Here is a 20,569-nt window from a genome sequence, read left to right on the forward strand (position 1 = left end):
ACAGAAGTTAAGGGTTTAAAAAAAAATTTTTTTAAAAAGTCTTTCAGAGTGTCCCAGATCATTGCATTGCTGAGAATAGCCAAGTTTTCACAGTTGATCATTGTCCAATATTGCTGTTATTGTATACAATGTTCTCCTGGTTCTACTTATTTTGCTTTGCATTAGTTCATGCAGGTCTTTCCAGCTTTTTCTGAAACCATCCTGCTTATCATTTCATATAGCATAATAATATTCCATCATCAGCATGTACCACAATTGGTTGAGCCATTCCCCAATTGATGGACATCCCCTCCATTTCCAATTCGTTGGAGGTGGGTAGTCTTAAGATGGGGACAGTTGTCGTGGGGTGATCCTCTGTGACTCTTTTGACCTCCTACCCTAGCATGTATCCACAATAGTGTAGATTAATTTATGAATTATATAAATGTACTATTGTATTAATAATTATGTACAGTATAGATTTTACCTGAAATAGGCATTTAAAAAGGATGAGATGGAGATGAAATTATATTTGATTATAGAGTCAATAGGAAGCCACTGGAGTGGATTGAATAGGGAGTGACATGGTTTGGCTGAGGTTTGAGGAAAGTTGTTCTGGCAGCTGAGTAAAGGATGGACAAGAGTAAGGAAATACAAGGGGGCCAATTAGGAGTCTTCAGAGAAGAGGCGATTAGCCCCAGCTGTGTCCCCACTGCCACCCAGGCTCTGTCCTTGGCTTTCTTCTCTCTGCTTCTACACTGCACAAGGGCAGAAGTTGTGTGAGTGGCAGAGATGGGTCCGAGGGCTGCTGAGGAGGTAGACTTAACAAGCCACTAGTTGGATGTGGGCAGGGGGAAGCACAGTGAGGAGTCACGAGCCCATCCGATCCAGCCGCTTTTTGAATTCTCCTCTCTTTCAGGTGGCAGTAATGGGCCCTTCCTGTGTGGGAAACAAACCACCTTTGAAGGAGGGCTAAGGGAACCAGCAATTGCCTGGTGGCCTGGACATATACCCGCTGGACAAGTAAGTAGCTCGGGTCAGTGATTGGTTCATTCCAATCAGTGACCATTTTCCATAAGGGCAAAAGTTCCAGACTGAAGGTCATCTTGGATCCCAGCTAATATATACTCTCCATCTCTTACCCGTAGACCTTCCCTCTCTGACCCTCCATTCCTTTCAGGCTATCCAAAATGCTGTGGTCAGACGTCATTTCCAGGCTCTCTTAGAACCCTGCCTAGTTCCTCAGAAGCAAACTCTTCATCATGTGAGCTAGTCATTTAACAAGACTGACTCAGGACTTAGCCTGGACGGATCGGATCTCTGGCTAGGAGGCCCTTTCCTGTTTGAGTAACATGTTAGAAATTATAATTTGATACTTGACATATTTTAATGTATATTTATATCTATAATTCTATATCTGTAATATATCTGAATAATGAGTGAAATGTTAAAACGAATAGCAAACGAACCTGTCTCACTGGGCCAGGTAGAGAGAAGTCTTCAGTGAAGGGCCAGACACAGTAGAGATGAGCAAATCTGGGCTGGGGAGCTTAAGTGTTAGTTTGGGGCGGGGAGGTGGGGGGGGATGTTTTAATGAGTCAGCAATTCCTATCCTGGATGATCTGCTGCCTTTGAGTATTTTCTTTGTTCTTCTCAAAATTGCAACTGAAATTATGAAACCTCAGTATCAGTATCTTGTTCTTTTCTCAATTCCAGACTGTCTTGTCCTCATTTCTAATTGCCTTCCCGTGCCCAGGCATTTGGGTTTCTCAGTGAGACTCTAAGGGAAGAACATGGCATCTTGGGTATTTCCCACTTAATATGCTCCATCTAGGTACAATGCTGGACACCTAGATGCTTAGGGAATATTTGTTTATGGATTTAATCGTGGGCAGCTAGAAAGAAAGTAGACAACATACTTGCCTTCAAAGAATTTAATAAGGGGGAGAGGACAAATAAAAATTGAAAGGGATAAAAAAAACCCTCACCATATGTCTGAACCATGCAGAGCAAATTTTAGCTATACACAAATGCTTATGGTACTGTCAGAGTCATGGGAGCCAGGTGTGGCTAATTTGGGTGTACTTAATAAAGGCAATAATAGTTACACTGTGTTTTGAAGGAAGAGAGGAAGATAGCTTAGCAGATGGAAAGAGGGCTGATACTATTTCTGGCTGGGAAAGGTGGAGAAGGTGGGTGTGAGTGAATAATGAAGAAGGGTGATGATAAGCCGCCCTACCTGCCTCATGGACCCCACATGACCAAATAACCCCAACTTGTGCTGCTTTTGTGCTCCAGATTTCTAGCTCCCAGTAGCCTCCTCCTTTTGCCTCCAGGCTTTTAAAATAAGTCATTTTCTAACATTATTTTATATATTCTATAAATAGGCAGGCAGGCAGGAATCTGAGCCAGGCGGTATTCCAAGTGTTGATAGTAAAAATACAAGCAAAAAGAAAGATCAATTCCTGTCCTTAAGGAGCTTATGTTCTCCCAGTAAAAGGCAACACTGGAGGGAGGGAGGGAGGGAGGGAGGAGGAAGAGAAGGTGCCCCTCCATGAAGAGGCAAAGTCATACAATCAGAGGCTAGGAGGGGAAAAGCATGGCTCCCTAAGTTTAACCCCCAAAAGGAGGGTCAAGAAGGACCTCCCCAATGGGAGAAGAGGGCCAGCATGGCAAAGAATATTCCAGGGTAAGAAGGCAGCTACGCTAATCAATTCAACAGGCCCCTTTGCAGCCAGTGTACTCCTGGTTAAGCACAGCTTGGTCTTGGTATGTCACCAACTTCTACCCATCTAATGTGCTTTCTCAAACCCAGGGTATTTTTATATTGGTATGAATCTTATTCCTGCATCAGCAATGGTGGGTGCACATGTAGGCATTATTCCTTATTGGTCTGACTTTTCTCTCCTTCCAAATTATCATCCTCTTCAGGGAAGAAACTTGTCCTCTGCTTCCTATATAAACACTATATAACACTGGCAGTAGCCAGAACTTCCCAAGCAGAATTATTTGTATGTCATTGTTGGGCAATCATTGCCTTCTGTAAGATGACCCTTTGAGTAATGTATTTGGAAACTGTAATGAGGTTATCCCTTCTCCTGTCATTGCTGTCTCTAGGCTAAAAATCCCAGTTCCCTCGACCTTTCCTAATTTGCCAACCTTTTATTGGCTTCACCTTCTATTAGCTTGTGACCTTGAACAACATCCTTTTCTCAAAACCTTCTTAAGTTTTCTCTACATCTTGTTCCCAGAAGGATCAATAAGCTATTCAAATAAAAGCCTAACCAGTTAGAGGAATAACTCGTCTTTATTTTTAATGATTATGATAAACTCGGTAGTAAACATTCACTACAATCAGCTAAACTTGTTTTGCAACTGTTTGCATTTAAATGAGTTCATTTAGATGCATAAAATATAAGTTTTTGGAGTCAGTCTCCATGAGTCTTCATCTGAATTCTCTGACCACTCATTCCTGTCACTTGTAAAAGTGCTTAACCCAGTGCCTGACACGTAGTAGGGGCTGGAACGATGCTCGCCTCCTTCCCTTTATCCTCCTTGCTTGTACATCGTATCTCCTCTGTGCTCCCCTGTCTCCTTTTCTCACTCAACATTATTTTGTTTGAATATAGTATTCATGTAACTATAGAGCAGGGGTCGGCAACCTTTTTGGATGTGAGAGCCATAAACGCCACATTTTTAAAATGTAATTTCGTGAGAGCCGTCCAGTGCTCACAGTGCCACTCCTGTAACAGCACCTGAAAAATAATTGACTTTATGGCTCCTGCAGAAAGAGCCATACGTTGCCGACCTCTGATATAGAGTAATGTTTGACTATAGTAAGGCATCACAACTGGTTTAACCATTCTTCTGTTGTTGGACAATTACCTCGTTTTCTACTTTTTTTTTTTTAAACACAAATGATGCTTCTCTCAGGATCTTTGAACAAATAGCTCTTTGATTGGAACAGCACTCTTAGAGTCTATTCCCAGTAATAGAGGGCTTCATAATAGATTACTTTATATCTAGTTTTGTTTTGGCTTCCCCAACATTATGTGCACTTCCTATGTAATAGGCACTTAATGAAGAATTGGATTCTCCCTGTTAAGATCAGGCAAGAGAGACTGCTGACACACACATACCTAGTGGGTAGAGCTGCAGCTCCTGTTCTGCCTTTGGCCATTTGTGTCTCTTGCTTGAGGGCACAGTTCCCACTCAGGCCTTGTCCTGCTTCCTGACCGGGTAATGCCCTGAGCCCTGTGGTCCTTCTGACCATCAGCTAGAGGGAGTGCTCCCATCTCACCCACTCTTGGGCTAATAGCACACCCTCAAGTTCACCAATTCATTGTGGAGGGAAAAGTGGGTAGAAACTACCTTGGCATCAGTGGAACATGGGCCTGGACCTATCCTTGCCTTGGTTTAGAGCACCCCTGGATGAAGAGAGTCCTTTTTCTCTGGAAAAGCCCATCTCTAGTCCCTTCTCTGATGCTTCCTATGTCCTAGACACCTAGAGCCTGGAGGGGCTGGTGGACAGCTCAAGCCCACTCAGATAACCAGGCTGCTGCCAGGATGGTGCCCAGGCACTGTGCAATACAGAATGGCACAGGAAATCACAGAACCATGGAATGGCACACACACACGCACACACACACACACACACACACACACGCACACACACACAAACAGAGTGACCTGTCTGATTACACACTCTCAGAGGGCAGGGTCTTAACTTCTGCAATACCATGTGTGAGTTACCAGTCCTTCGGATGGTGCTGGTAGTGAGCAGCATGGACTATAGGACCTAGAAGGGTCCTCCTTAGGAATATCCAATGACACAGCAGCCAACTCAGGAGCCCTGCCTGACCCAGAATCCCCTTTCCATCTTCCCTACCTTGTGGTCCTTGGCAATCTTCGCTGGATGGCCTCTAATGCAGAGGAGCCTACCATCTCCCAAGGTGGTCCGTCCCACTTTGAAAGAGCTCTGATTGTTAGGAATTATTGAGATCATGGAGTCCAGTTGCCTCTTTTATGGTCGAGGAAATCAGGGCCTAGAGAAATGAAGAGCCTAATGTAAGCAGTCTGGTGGATATGGGGATTGATGTGGAGTCAGAAATATTCAAGTTCAAATCCTGCTTCAGAAGCTTACTAGCTGTGTAACCTTGGACCACTCACTTAATTTTGGTCTGCCTCAGTTTCTTCCTCTATAAAGTAGGAATAATAATTGTACCTATCTCCCAAGGTTGTTGGGAGGATCCATTGAGGTAACCCACACAAGCCTGGACATAAATGTTGCCTTTCATCATGACTATTCATGATCAGATCGCTCTTTGAGACAGAACTCTGACTCCCAAGGGCAGAGGATCCAGCCCTGGGAAGGACCTTGGAGATAGTTCAGTCCCACTGGCTCATTTTCTAGATAAGGACACTGAGGCCCCAGGAGGGTAAAGGACATGGTTGGCTGAGGTTACCCAGAGGAGCAGAGTTGTGATGATACCTGTCTAGGCCCTTCTGTGCCCCCCCCAGACCTCTGCATCTTCCCTTGTACAGCCCAGCTTCTGTAAGACTCAGTTTTCCAAACTCCTTGACAGTAGGACTTGAGAAGGTTCATTGTCTAAATCTCAGCCAGCCTCTATATTGTATTCAGCCCCAATGTCTCAATGTTTAGTTATTAAAGGCCCTACTCCCTCGCCCAAGACTTTGGTCTGCCTGGCTGGCAGCGGATGCTTCTTCACACCCAGATGCCCCGGAGAAATCCCTTACGGCTTCTCTTATGCTCCATTTTCCAGGTGAATTCATAGCAAGTAAACATTTCAAAATTCCCCGTGCCTTGTCTGCCTTCTGGAAAGTTCCAGCTGAATAAAATTCATATTCTGGTGTTTTGAGTCAACCCCCCCCCCCATTCCCCAACCCCTCTCTGATTCTTGCTCCCTGAAAGAGAAGAAAACCTATCAAGGCAAAGACAGCATCGCAACCTTTCCCTCACCATCTCCCATGGGGCACCAATTGAAATTGAATTAGACAGGGATATCAGGCCTGCTCGCTGTGATAACTGTGAAAGGGTTTTATTTAAAAACACCCTGACATTTGTTCACCCAGTTTCAAATATTTAGCTTTCTCCCCATTCCGTTCCTGGCGGGGGCGACTTTATTAATTGTTGCCTTTGATTCAGAGTTAAAGCTTGAAGGCCCTGATAACAGCAATGGTGGCTATTCTCACTGCAGGGCCCACAGCTAAAGGATTTCATTTTCTTAAAGATGTTATGTGTACACTGAGAGTTTATATGAAAAAAAGAGAGCTTCTTACGTGAGTACAACCAGCTGTTCCTTCCTGATAGGAAGAATATCTGATCTCTCTCTCTCTCTCTCTCTGTCTTCCCTCTTCCCCCCCCCCCCATCTCTCATTTTAAAATTTATTTTTTCTAGCACTGTTAATATCTGGATTTTTTTTCTCCCTTAAAAAAAAGTTTGAAAAAGAGGTTGGACTAAAAGAGTACTATTGACCAAAAACAAAGAGATTTGATTTTTTCCCTTGAAAGATTTATTTATTTATTTCTACACAGTCACCTATATTTCCACCTCCTGCACATGGTGCTGCAGAAGGCAGATAAATCCGAGTGACTGTGGCATGCGCATTTAATTTCCTTAAGAAGTTTCTCCTCCGTGTGGAGGAATGTTCATCTGAGACCAAGGACGTAATTGGCTGATTAAAGCCAGTGATCTCCATCTGGTTCTGTTTAATGAGGGCCAGGACAAGGAATTGGTGATGGCCCCACAGGACCATCACAGTGCATTGTAGAAATTAGATAATAGCCCAGGCCTAGCTGCTAATAACAGTTTTGTGAATGCAAGGTCTCTGGGTGGACACTACCTGTTAAAACTAGAGATGGGAAAGGTCGAGTTCTAGGGAGCTCTGATGAAAAACAAACAAGAATCAGTTTCCAGGTCATAACCTAGACTCCCTTTCTCCTTCTAAAAACCATGGCCACTTCTCTAGTGAGGCCATCTCATCTCTGGAATTCAGAATAAAGGAGCAGAGGCAGATTAGTCCTATCCGAAAGGGAATCCTTGGCTCTTGGAGGAGGGTACGTGCATCTGCCTTCACCCACCTCCCAAAGAGGGAAAAAGTCGACAAGAGGATTATTTCTGGTCACTGAGGAATTCCAGCATGGGAATGGTTTCCAAATGGAGACAAGAGTCAATCTTTGCTTTTATGTGTGTTTTAAGGCACAAGCAAACATTGTTCTCCAAGGGCCTGCTAGAGTGTAAAAGCTTAGTTTTGCCATCAAGAATCATGCAGAAATGTTTCTGCCCTTACAACAGAGCTGCCTGTCCCTTTTGTTTCTCAAAATTCATTCAAGTATGGAAGCTGTGGCCGATCTTATTTTTCTGAAGTTGTCAAGTTTTAGAGTTGGAAGTCTGGGATTCCTTGTGGCACAGAGGCCTGGTTGGCCTGGGCTCTCTCCAGGCCAACCCTCAGGCAGTCAGGTGCTAGAATCACCTGCTTTATCTGGAAGAAGGAATAGGCTGACTCCAGTTAAATCACCCCTCAGCCTGGAGGGAAAGCACGTAGGCCATCTACCAGTCAAACTTTGCCCAAGCTCCTCCTGCTAACAAGTTCTATATCTTGTTTTTGGAAGTTGAAAGGTGAGGGTAGTCCACAGCTCACCATCCTTCTTGACTCACACCAGATAGAAGCTTTTTTTTTTAACCCTTTTGTCTTGAAATCAATACTGTGTATTCCAAGATAGAAGAGCGGTAAGGGCTAGGCAGTTGGGGTCACACTACTAGGAAGTGTCTGAGGCCAGTTTAGAACCTAGGATCTCCCATCTCTAGATCTGGCTTTCTCTCCATTGAGCTACCTAGCTGCCCCAGGCAGAGACTTTTAATGACCCTATGTTCAAAAGGACTCTTCCAGATCCCTTCCATTTATCCCAAAGCAAACAGGCTCCAACCAATTCCCATGACTCCCATCTTTGTGATTGGGGAAGTTTTCTGTGCTTTCTCAGGAAAAAAATGATTATTTTTCATCATTTAAAAAATATTTTTTAGCAACGGACATTTTTTGAGTTAATCTTGAAGCTTTAGAGAGAAAATTGGGTCATAGTCCCTCACAAATGAATTGCCATTTTAAATCAGGGATGTTGGCATTCTCCTGACCATGCTTCGGTGCCCCTTTTGTTAGCTGAGTGACCATCCAAGCCTCTTTTCAGAAAGCTGAACCTTTCCTCAGAAGCAAAAAGCTGGACGGATGTGTCTAAGCTTGGGTTGCCAGGAATATCGATCCTGGCGAGTTGCTACCTTGTTTAAATAATCAGCCTCTGTCCACCAACCAGACTGCAGGTGGATTAATGGACCAAGCCAGGCTGTGGATGGTCATTTCATTATGAAGTCTTGGCCACTGGCCAAAATATGTCGAGCTACCACTCATGTAAAATCATCTCCTTCCCCCTCTTTTGCAGGGATTGCTGCAGCTCTGGCTTTCTGAGGCTGCGGTGTAGACTTGAGGGGAGAACTCTCATTCCCTCTCTGCCTCTACTCATGACTGGCTTCTAAATACTTAGCACTCTTCCGGTTGCCTACTTGTGTCCTCCAGGGAAAGGGGAGCTAGGGAACCCTTGCAACCTGCTGTGACACAGGGAAGGGAGCCAGAAAGGGGGACCAGGGTTAGGGGAGCTGGACAATGAAGTGATTCCCATGAGTCATATCCCAGGAAACTGGGCCTCTTCATCCCATCCCTAAGAGTCTGGAGAATCCTAAGGGTCTAGCTCTGATGTGCTGTTCTCCCCCCCATAGCTCTCCTGGTCCAGGGGAGTCCCAAGGAATATTGGTTAGCCGTTGGCCAACAAGGCCAGTGGTGCATTCCAAAGGTCAGAAGGCCCTGAAAGAGACCCAAACGTGTGAGCTCATTGGCATACAGGGGACGTTCAGAAACCAGGAGCCAGGCCAGGCTTGAGGGGGAGGAGGATTCTTACCCAGAGCCTGAGCCAAAGTAGAATTCATCTCTGGAGGAGGATAAGATGGTGGGGCACGTGCTGTGTTCTGGTCCTCAGGATGGTGTTAGCCACCTAAGTGCCTTTTGCTCAGCTATAGGCAGCTTTGAAATGGACCCCCTTAGAAACGGTGGAGAGGAGAGAGAGAGAGAGAGAGAGAGAGAGAGAGAGAGAAAATGTGTGCGTGTGTGCGCGCAAAAGGCAGTGGCAGGGCCCAGTGGATGGGGCACCCCCTCCCACCACCGTCCGTCCATCCATCCGTCTGTCCAGGGTCAGAGCAGGACGTCCTTGGGCTCATCCCACTGTTTCCTGGTCGATTTCAGGTGAGTCACCAGCTGGGGAATGTGATGGATCTCTTCACCACCGGCCTGTCCCTAGCGGGCCTGAAGCCTCCCAGCGACCGAGAGATTGACGGCATTGACCTTCTCCCAGCCATTGTGCAGGGCAAGGTGATTGACAGGTTAGTTACAGACAGAAAGGCAAAGTGCTCGGAGGCCCCCCTCCCCCTAGGCCCATCCCCCTTCCCACCCCCACCGCCCAGGCTCTGGAAGTGGTACAGAACCGAGGCTTTAAAATCCCATCTGGCGATTGTGACTTTAGAAACGGGAATTGTTCCTCCGCCGGGCAGACGAATGAGGGTGAGAGGAGAGGGGGGTGGCTTGTACGATGAGAGCGCTGGGATTTTCAGGCACAAAACATATTGGCAGTAATGAGTCTCTGGGCTGTTGCGGCATCAGGGGTTGTGTGCAAACCTGGTGGAGTGTATAAGAGTAGAGTTTAACCAGGGGAGTCTTGAGACAGCGGTGTAGAGGGAAGAAAGTGCCTCAAGTGCTCCTGGACTTGGTCTCTTCCTGGTACCCAAAGAGGCTGAGCGGGTGTCAGAGTTATGGAGCCAAAGGTGGCTTATTGCTTTGGCTGTTTGGTCTGGACAGACACCCCCACCCTCGTCTCCACCCCTTACTTGTTCAGACTCACTTCTTAGCTGTCAGTCTGAGAGGCGAAGGGAAAGCCCAGAATTAAAGGAACCTTGTTTCTAAAGGCAGTCTTCACAAAAATGAATTGGACACTGCCTCCTTATACTAAGAGTTTTTGTCTGAATTTGTATTTTCCCAAAGCCCAGCTTCTTTCCCTAGAACCTATGAGACTGCTCATTTGCCCACCAGGAATTGCTTAAACTGAGAATCAGTGCCTAGGCAGCTTTTGGAGGACCATGAATTTGAAAGCTATGGATGACGTAAGGCAGCCAGCCAGTTCTTAGCTAGGGAAATGGAAGCACCTCCATTGGGTGTGTGGGCTAGAAAGGATTTTGCAGCTTTTTTGATGCTGTTAAAATTCCACAATTCCTTGTTTAATGGAGAGGGGCACAGAGATTCCTCAGCATCCCAGCTCTTCCATTCCTCAGCTCCCCCATCTGGTACTGCCACACCCACCTCTCCATCTCTGTCCAGCTTTCCTCTAGACCCCTCACCCTTGGGAGACGGTGTTTTCTGTTTAATGCGTCCAATTCTGTTACCAAAGACAACCCCCACCATGAGCCCCAGGGTTGGAGGACACCAAGGCTAGTGGTCACTTGTGGCTGCACTGGATAATGTTCCCTCTTACACAATATGATTTCTGCCTTGATGAACATGTTTTTAACATGTTCATTGAAAACCTTGCAGGAGGGGGCAGCTAGGTGATTCACTGGATTGAGATCCAGGTCCAGAGATGAGAGGTCCTGGGTTCAAATCTGGCCTCAGACACTTCCTAGCTCTGTGACCCTGGGCAGGTCACTTAACCCCCATTGCCTAGCCCTTACCGCTCTTCTTCCTTAGAACTGCCTTAGAACTAATTGATTCTAAGACAGATGGTAAGGGTTTATATAAATAAATAAAATTATATAAACATGTAAAACAAACAAACAAATAAATAAATAGATGGAACCTCGCAGGACAGACTTGTAGTGGGCCCTGACCATTGTCCTTGAATCAAGAGTTAGCTTCCATTAAAATATGGGCCTTCCTCATCACAGGGTCTCCTGAAGTCTCATGTAAACATAATTGCATTTGTCCTGTGGCCATATTGTTTTATCCTCTCTGTTCCCCTTCTGCGACAGGCCAATCTTCTACTACCGAGGTGACGAGATGATGGCGGTCCGAGTGGGACAGTACAAAGCTCATTACTGGACTTGGAGCAACTCGTGGGAGCAGTTCAGTCAGGTAGCCACCTTCTGCTTGGGGCTTTCAGGCTTTCATCTCGGTGAGTCCTTGAGCTGCCGAATCAGTTGCTTGAAGAACCAGACTAGGAGAGCTTTGGGCAAAATGGCGGCATAGACAAGTTTTATCTTGGGCCTTATTCCATGCCCTCCCCTCTCCAACTCTTGGTTTAGTGGAAAATTCCTGGGGAAAAGCTTCACTGTGGCAGAGCGCCAGAGGGCTCTCTGGCTTCACTGATGGTTGTCTGTGCCATCACCTCCAAAGGTCTGATGTAAAGAGAGTGGGTCACAGGATCATGGAGCTGGGGCGGGGGATCCCCCAGAAGCCAGCTTGGCCAACCCACTCCTTTTATAGATGAGGAAAATGAGACCCAAGAAGGTAAGTGGCAGGCCCTGCATTGCCTAGACCATCCCCCTCAGAGACACTTGCACTTGCCACAGGCCATGCTGCCTTGGACATGACAGGGGTCTTCTGGCTTTTCATCATCCCTGTGTGTCATCCACATGATTCTCCTACCCATCATGGAAAGTGCAAGAAGCTCCTTTGATTCCACATCAGAGAGCTCCACATGAGCAATGCCCAGAAGCCCCAGGCCTCAGTCTCCTGAGATTGCCCTTCTCTTCCTTCTCTGGTCCCTGAGACATCTCCCTTCTCTTCACCACCTTCCTTGTTCTAGTGCAGGCTGAGGTGAAGCCTCTCTCCCTGCCAAGGCCTTTTTAGACCTTTGACCTTGTCCCATATTCCAAGACCTCGAGCCAAAGAGAATCCCCCTCTCTCATCCTCCGTCTCTCTCCCCACTGCCTACAGATATGCTCACATCTCCCCTGTTCCAAGAGACACCTTTCCTCGGTTGTGGCATTGTATTATCTTTTCTGCTAAACTTCTGAGGTCCTGATGGGGCAGAGGGGGAGAAAAGGACTGTGACTGCCTAATTGCTAAATCCAACCTTGTTAAAATTCTCACCTGATATTTTTGTGGTGTTCAACCCTTGGCTTACTCCCTTCTTTGAGATTCTTTTCCCTTTTTTCCTCGCTGTGACTTTGCTCTTTCCCAGTTCTTCTGCTCCTAGGCTGGCCATCTTTTAGCCTCCTTCTGTGTTTCATCTTCCTCCTTTATCCCACAAAGTGCCAGAGGGTCCCCCAGAACCCACACCACCACCACCAAGGCTCTGTTCTCTGCCCCTGCCTCACCATCTTTAAAATGAGTATAGGACCATGCGTAGCATCTGCCCGGCTGTGAGTCCTAGGTTTCCTTGTTTCATTGGTGGGGGTATTTTCTCCACTGATGAAGGGTGCAGCCCCTCAGTAACTAAGTACGTGTCTTTGGCAAGGCTGCCCCAAAATAAGAGATAGCACATGTGAAAAGTTAATTATTATTATTATTATTATTCCTATTGACTCCCAGAGGAGCATAGGGCCGCAACCATCTCACGCCAATGGACTCTGTTCTGGGCAACTTCCCCCAACTGGGCATCTCATGCCAACGGACTCTGTTCTGGGCAACTTCCCCCAACTGGGCATATCTTTGCCAGGTCTGTTTTGGCCTTCCAACTTTCCTCCTCCCTGGTGGGTTCCATATTTTTTTTTCATAGCATCCTGACTGATGGGATACTGAATTGTTTTTCCCAGAGTCTGGCATTGGAGATCTTTTCAGGCCATCTGATGTTCAAGATTTGACGTAGGCATCTGTTAACAGAGACCTGGAGTTTGTTGGTTTTTGCCAGCACGCGTCGTGGACTCTGTTGGAGAGCCATCTTCCAGACTAGGCGATCGTAGGTTTTGTTGGTTTATTGAGGTTGCAGTTTCTGTAGCAAATGAAATTTTTACAGGGTGAGGTTGCTAGCCTCGCGCCCAACCCTCCTGAAAAGTTAATATTAACCTGTAATCATTCTCACATGAAGCTTAAACCTCAGGTGTAGAAGGTCAGCCCGCTTCCAAGTTAAAGGAATTTGCTCCCAGACATCTCACTGAACCAGTTTTTGTTGGAGGCAGGATAGAGACCCAAGACTTGTCTGTCTGTAACAGGGACTCTCTTGGGTGTTGAGGATGGTAGGCTCTAGCCACCATTTTGGGCAACAGTGATCCAATCATGTGGCAGGGAGGGAAAGAGCTCATGGGTGTCCTTAAGACCCATCTCTTCCTGTGACGAAGTAATGAGAAAGTGGCTGAGGTCTCCGAGCCCACCTCCTCAGGGACTCTGCCAATCAGAAATGTCTTGGGATGTCCAGGAGGGGCCTGAGGGATGGTGTCATGAGGAGTATGTGTACTGACATGCCCGCCAGGTTCCCAGACTCTTTTCTGGCTGCTTGGGCCCTTGCCCAGCTCTGTTGGCCAGCTGCTCTGGTTTGGCCCTGCTCCCTTTTCCTCACTCTTTTGCCCTGCTCACGTTCCTTGGTGTCCATTTGGATTATGGGAGGTTCTGCTGGCTAGTTGAGGTTTTCTTGATTGGCCAATTAATAAACTAACTTAAATTTAGTATATGCTGCCTCTCCGGATTTCAGTTGTGTCACACAGGTTCCTGAAGGGTGCTGACCCAAAGCCTGGCTCGCTTCCTTTAGGACCTGCGATGGTCTGTGCTCTGCGGATATGGCCTTTGGCAAAGCGGCATCATAGTCTCAGCTTTACACCCTGGTCTTTCTTAGGGAAGTATGTTGTGTTTGATGTTTAAGTTTGTAATAAAGAAAAAGACATATAAGAGAAGGTAGGATTAGGGCAGAGAGGTGCCTGGAGATGGGAGGACCTGCGTTCAACTATGGCCTCAGACACTTCTCAGCTGTGTGACCCTGGGCAAGTCACTTAACCCTCATGGCCTGGTTTTCATACTAAGACAGAAGAGAAAGTAGAATTGCCCTCCTGGCACAGGGGGCAGCCGGAGCCTCCAAGGGTTGCTGAGGCATGTCAAACCCTCAGTCAGCTCTAAAGCGCCACATAAACATTGAGCATCTCCCTTGGGCAGGGCCTGTGGGTGCTGCTGGGCCCTCTGCTGCCTCTCCCTCCCCTGGGGGCAGAGTGCGAGCGCCCCTGCGACCCTGGCCACGGGACACTCCTGTGTGACCGAGAGCCCCCCACTTAAGTGACTGGGTCATACAGCCTGGGTCCGAGGCAGGAGGTGCGTGCCCCCAGCAGGGATTTTCCTCTATCTGTCTATCCCTCTGCCCACAGAAGGTGTCGAATAAAGATTTGTTGAGCTCTCCCTGGTGTGGGCCTCCTCGACCTCCTCCCTAGCCTCCTCCTCCCTCCAGTGTGTCCTCAGCAAGGCTGGCATCAAAATGATTCTTGTAATGGACTGCTCTAGCCTGGCTTTAGACAGGGCTAGCGGTTCCCTCGTCCCCATCCAATGCAGCTACATGGCTCTGTGGGCCAAGCAACGGGCCTGCAGACACTCACCAGAGTATGACCCTGGGTAAGTCACTTCACCTCTCTGTTTCATCCATTGAAGAAGAAATAGCAAAAAACAGTCTCTTTGCCGAGAAACCCCTATATGGAGTCACAGAATTGGGCATGACTGAAAAACTGAACAGGTCCTCTCTCGTGGAGCAAAATACACGCTAACATAGCATTGTAGGCCTCCACCGCCTGGTTCCTGCCTCATGTCCAGACTCACGTCCCATTATTCCCCGTGACGATTCTGTGTCGTAGACAAAGTAGCCCCAGCCTCCGCCTGCCGGCCCCCTTCTCCCTCTGCTCTCCTGCCCACGCTCGGACCTCATCTCTGCACTCGGACCTCTTCTTCCTCCCCTGAGGCCCAGCTCAGGTACACTTTGGTCCGGGAAATCTGCTCTGGTGCCCCCAGCTGAAGAATCGCCCATCCCCCAGATTTCCCTGGAGCATTTTAGCTGGATTCCTTCTTTATCTAGCAGAGTGCCATGTTCTTTTGTCTGTCTGAGATCTGGGAGTTCTTTGTGGAAAACCTTGTCCCTGTTTCTCTTCCCACGTGTTTCCCGAGTCCCGGGTCCTGCGCTGCGTCCTGCCTTCCGTTGGGACGTTTCTTGCTGTATTCTGGTGACTAACTGGCAGACCCCCTAACCAATAAGGTTGAACCCGAGTACACCGAGATGATTAGACTCTGAGAAAGGAGCTGGCCCACGAGGGGACCGCTTTGAGTCATTTCTGTAGTCGGTAATTGGTGCTGCAAGGTCGCTGTGACCATAATTATTACCACGCGCTTATTTTTTTTATGAGAACTGGTAAGCCCTCGAGGCAAAATGGATTTTTTTAAATGCCCAAAGCATCTGAGAATATGAACACAAACACGGAACTTCCTCCATTGGCCGTGAATAGGTTGAGGAAAAGGAAGCAATGTAGCTGAGAGCCGGGGCCGTTTAGGCCAGTGACCCCAGACTCGATTTGGGCTTTAATGGGTAGCTGGCTAGGACAAAGGATCCCGGCCGTTTGTGTGCCGGTGACACAGAAACAGATTATGATTTGAATTTGTGTTCTTCAAGGACAAATTAATGTATTCAGTGGCAGCCGTACGAGTTAACCTGGTGTCTTGAGCAAACAAAGAATGAAGGGAATTTGTTTTGTTCCCTCCTCTCTTCCCACCAGGATAAAGTTGGACAGAAACGGACACGTGCTTGTCTACATGGCAGAGGGCACGGCTGTTTCAGAAATGTGTTTTATTTCTCCACGTAGTGTGAAAAAAACAATGAAAGAATATTTTTCTATCTAACCAGCCCTCAGAAGACAGAAATCAGCATAAACCTTGTCCGTACCCATCTGAATCTGTACAGAACTACAATAATGGGGGCCAGTTATTCATTTCAGAGATTCCCCTACTGTGAACAGTGGCAGTTGTGCAATTAAGGAATATTTATTTCCTTCCAAGTCTTTGTTTAACTACTGGCTGATAAAAGTCAGCAATTATACTGTACATCAGAGAAATGATTAAAAATTCATTTGATTTCCTGCAGTTTGTATCACATGTGGTTGATGTGGGTAAAATTGGAACACATTAGTGGACAAAATAGCCATTAACAACATGTAGAGGAGGCAGGAGCTGAAATTTGTTCCAATTCTTCTCGTGTCTCCCAGACATTAATTACAGCTCTTACATGTAAAAGATTTCGGAACCCTGGATAGTTTACCGTTCTGCTCTTTCCCTCCCTCTCCTCGTCCTCCTTTTTACCCCTTTCGCCAGACGGAATGGCTACTGACTGCCATCCTTGTTACTGGTGGGTTTGTTATCAATATTATTGATGGAGTTTGAGTTATTCTAGCCCAAGTGACCGCTTTCACTCGCCGATTTCTTCCCGAGAGACGCTCGGTGCCTACTTTCACGGGACTTCCGAGCCGTGACCTGGAAACTTTTTTTTTAAGTAGACAAAATCCACATTTTGACTCTGTATCCCTGGCAAGGGAAGCAGTTAGCCAGAAAGAAACCTGAGCCACCGGCTTAATGACATGGGTTTTTATCCTTTTGTACTTGGGCTTGCCTCGCCGCTGATGAGATAATAATAGAAAGGAGATGCCTGCGAAGCATTTTCCAAGACCTTTAGGAAGATCAGGTAAGAAGACAGAAATAGCTGGAGATGGAATGGGGGGTGGAGATCAGAATAGCAGGGAAATACCCTGGAGAAAGCGGAAGGAACAAAGGGAGAGAAGCAGAAAATGAGGATGTTTTGAAATAGAGGGTTTCCTTTTCTTTTTTTTTTTTAACCTGGAAGTTGACAAATGATTGACTGAAGGTATCTCTACTTTCTTCCCCTCCTTTGGGCCCTGTCTACCTGGTTCAGAAATAAAGTGAGGTAGCACAGTGGAGAAAGCACTAGGCCTGGAGTCTCAGGTTTAAATCTGGCCTCAGCCACTTCCTAGCTGTGTGACCCTACACAAGTCACTTAAACCCCATCGTCTAGCCCTTACTGTTCTTCTGCCTTGGAACCAATGCACAGTATTGATTCTAAGACGGAAGGTAAGAGTTTTTTTAAAAAATAAAAATAAAAAAGGAAGGAGCACTTCCAAGGCTTTGTGGGAGTGGATGCTTATTGGTTGCTTGATGTGGACCAGGAGGCGCCTGAGCTAGCTTTGAAGGAACCCTGAAGGGAGAAAGGAGCACATTCACTCCCGTGCGACTTGAAGCTTTCTTGGCAGATACCAGAGTGGTTTGCCATTTCCTTCTCCGGCATGCCTCCATTTTACAGATGAGGAACTAAGACAGAGGCCTTGTAACTTGCCCAGGGTCACACAGCCAGGAAGTGTCTGGGGCCACATTTGAACCCAGGACCTCCCGTCTCTAGGTCTGACTCTCCAGCCACTGAGTCACCTGGCCGCCCCCAGTACAACGTAGGTGTTTAATAAGTATCTGCCTCGTTTCCAAGGCGACGATATAATTTGGAGTTTATTTTCTAGTGCCATGTGATCTATACTGTTGGCCAGGGCCTGGGCCTCGTCCCCCGTTTCCAGCTCTCCTCTCTGGGCCTCCTCAGAAGGCTCCTCGTCCCCCCCTGCCCCTCGGAAGGCACCATTGTTCTGTGCGGGGCGCCGGAGGGCTCTCCCTGCTCGGCCTGTGATTGCCCTTCTCCTCAGCGTCCAGGATCGATAAGCTCCAGGTGGGGATGGGGGAGAGGAGGGAGCCGGGAAGTCAAGTCGAGCCTCACAAATAATGACATTTGATTGTGGTCCTCCGAGCCTGCCAGGCAGCCATCGATCCCTTCTGCTTGAGAGCCGATAGAGACTTTTCGCTTCGCCCCTTTTTCCAGTCCCTTCCAGACAGTTAACACATTAGAAGCGAGTTTTGTGCCGCGGGTAGGAGGCTGCCGGGGCGAACTGCGGCCCCTTCTGGCGGCTGTCCCTGCTCCAGAGCCCCCGAAGGGCAGGTGGGGGCAGGAGGAAGGCCCGGGGCCCAGGGCACTGGGGGTCTCGCGTCTGTCCCAGTGGAGGGCCTCCTTCGCCCTGCCCAGAGCGGATCGGCCTCTTGGGCTTCCTGTTTTGTCACACGGGGAGGGCCTGAAGAGCCTGGCGTCAGGCTCTGCATCCTCTGACGGGCGCTTACTCGGGCCCATCTGGCCACAGGCCGAGCCGCCGCGGGCAGCTGCCATCCCTCCTCCTGGGGAGCACGCAGGGATGGGCCCGGGTCGGAGGGCTCCTCCGGCCCTCAGTCGGCCGGCACGTTTGCCTTCCTCCTGTCTGTCTGAACACCTGCTCGCAGCGGGCGCCTGCCGAGTGCCGCCCCAGCCGGCCTGCCAAGCTTCCTTCGTTCTTGGGGACACGAATTTACTTTTTCTGCGTGTTAGAATGTGCCGTTCCTGCACACACATGGACTCCTGAGCCTGACCACAGGCCCGTGGAGAGTGATGGCCCCGCGGCTCAGTTCTGCAAAGGAAGAGGGAGGCTCAGAGAGAGCAAAGTCTGGCCCGGGGTCGCCCGGCTCGTGGGCCCAGGAGGCAAAATCCCAGCAGCCCTCTGGGAGCCCGGCCGGCTCTCCCCGCCGGGCCTCTCGGGTGTCAGATGCTGCCCCCTTTCCCCCCATCCCAGGCCAGAAAGGATCTGTCTCCCTCCATTCCCCTGGTGCTCCTCTGATTCCACCTGAAATTCATAGTGCGGGGACCTTACAAATCAGCTAGACTAACTCCCTTCATTTTACATGGGGGGAAACTGAGGCCCAGGAAAGCTCAGCCGTTTTCTTCAGGGGAACACAGCCAGGGATGAGGCTGATATTTGGAGCCCAGCCTCCCCGACTCGGAATCCAGCAGCACTCGCATTCTGCCCAGCACTTTAGTTATCCGTATTTCCCTCATTCACCAGTAAATCAGGATGTTGGGTCTAAACGCCCCTCTAAGTACTGAAAAGAAGATTCCGAGGCCCTCCTGGCCTTCTCCCGATTGCCTTGGCCTAGAAGGCCACCCTCTTTAGATGGTCCATCACCATCCTCTTACTGAGTTTCGGAGAGGAACAGTGACTTGCCCAAGGTCTCACCCCTTCCTCCTCCCTGCTTCTAAGCCACCCTGAGAAATTACCTGGAGCTGCTTGTGTGACTTTCCTTACATGACAAAGTGAGGGGAGCGAGAGTGGGGGAGGCGAGGACTGTAAATAGAAGCAGATCAGACACTAATGCCCAAGAGGACGAGGTCTTCCCTCAAACTAGGGTATTTGTGAGAGAGAAATCCTGTACCAATTAGCAAGCATCTTAATTAAATAGCTTATTTGATTTGCATCCAAATTATAATTTGTACATAAAGCCTTGGCTTTGATAGCTCACTGTTAACTGCTTAGCTCTCCTTTTACATGAAATTCTGATATTTCTCCTACTATTCAATCCTTATTTGGTCTGCAGAGCCCCAGCTCCCAAAAGGCGAAAAGGTCATTCATTTTTGTATCCATTTAAAATCCATTATTGGCCCCCCTGTTCAACCTATCAAGCCGGCCCCCTGATTTTTCCAGCCACTGATTCAGGAATCTATAACTCAGTGCAGTTAAATGGGATTTCATGGGCTTTTCACCTTCTTGCTTTATTGAAAAGCAGAATATTAACTGCTCCACTGACCAGCTGTCCATTTAAAAACACACAGGATATCTTAGAAAATTGTTTGCCAATCACATCCCACTAACAGCCACAGAAAGCCTTTTGGTGAGCTTTGCTTTAGGAGGGCGTGCTACAGCCGCTTCACCTCCGTCACCCCGAACCCCCACTTAAGTATTACCACTCAGCACATGGCAGGTTAGCAGTTCATTCCCTCTTGGGCTAACAGACTACAATAAATAGTGCACTGAGTTAGCTGAAATTGTTAAAAGAAAGACGACTTCAAAGGCCCTTTGAGTTACCAGCTCCTGCTAGGCCTGGAGACCCCCTTTTCCATGATTAGCAGGCTTGGATTTCTGGGGGGCTTCTTTCCTTTTCCCAGAATAAGCATCATTCTTCTACCCTTTGGGGGTTAAACTTTGAAAAGTGCTGAGAAACAAATATTGAGCTTATGGGAGACGCCATTAAGAAGCCTCGAATGCCCTTCTAGACCAGCACTTGGGGGCGAGAGCTATGTGAGACTCAGAACAAACCTGATTCCGTCTCTTTTCTATTCCAGCTCAACTGTCACCTCTCCACTATATTTATTTGTTTACTTGTTTGTTTGTTTATTTGTTTGTTCATTTTAAGCCTTACTCCCCACCTTAGAATCAATACTTTGTGTTGATTCCACAGCAGAAAAGCAGTAAAGGCTAGGTGATAGGGCTAAGTGATTTGCCCAGGTTCACCCAGCTAAGAAGTATCTGAGGCCAGATTTTAATCCAGGACTTCCCTTCTCTAAGCCTGGCACTCTGTCCACCATGCCACCAATCCGACCCTTGTCTAGCACTACAAATCCCTAACAGGAGGACCAGCATATCTACTTTAATTCATACCAGCTGAAACCCAAACCTAATCTCTCTCTCTCTCTCTGTCTCTCTCTCTCTCTCTCTCTCTCTCTCTCTCCCCCTTC

General features: G+C 47.8%; 1 protein-coding gene across 1 annotated transcript in view; it reads left to right on the forward strand.

Annotated features, from left to right (window-relative positions):
- GALNS (galactosamine (N-acetyl)-6-sulfatase) overlaps window positions 1-20,569 on the forward strand; it is a 64,951-nt gene that overhangs the window by 20,693 nt on the left and 23,689 nt on the right. Inside the window, exons 9-12 of the mRNA XM_044663178.1 lie at window positions 899-1,002; window positions 9,289-9,425; window positions 11,061-11,176; window positions 17,992-18,031. Of these exons, the coding sequence (XP_044519113.1) occupies window positions 899-1,002; window positions 9,289-9,425; window positions 11,061-11,176; window positions 17,992-18,031 (397 nt within the window). The remainder of the gene's footprint in view (window positions 1-898; window positions 1,003-9,288; window positions 9,426-11,060; window positions 11,177-17,991; window positions 18,032-20,569) is intronic.

Source organism: Gracilinanus agilis, chromosome 2, assembly GCF_016433145.1.
Source record: "Gracilinanus agilis isolate LMUSP501 chromosome 2, AgileGrace, whole genome shotgun sequence".
NCBI classification, from domain to species: domain Eukaryota; kingdom Metazoa; phylum Chordata; class Mammalia; order Didelphimorphia; family Didelphidae; genus Gracilinanus; species Gracilinanus agilis.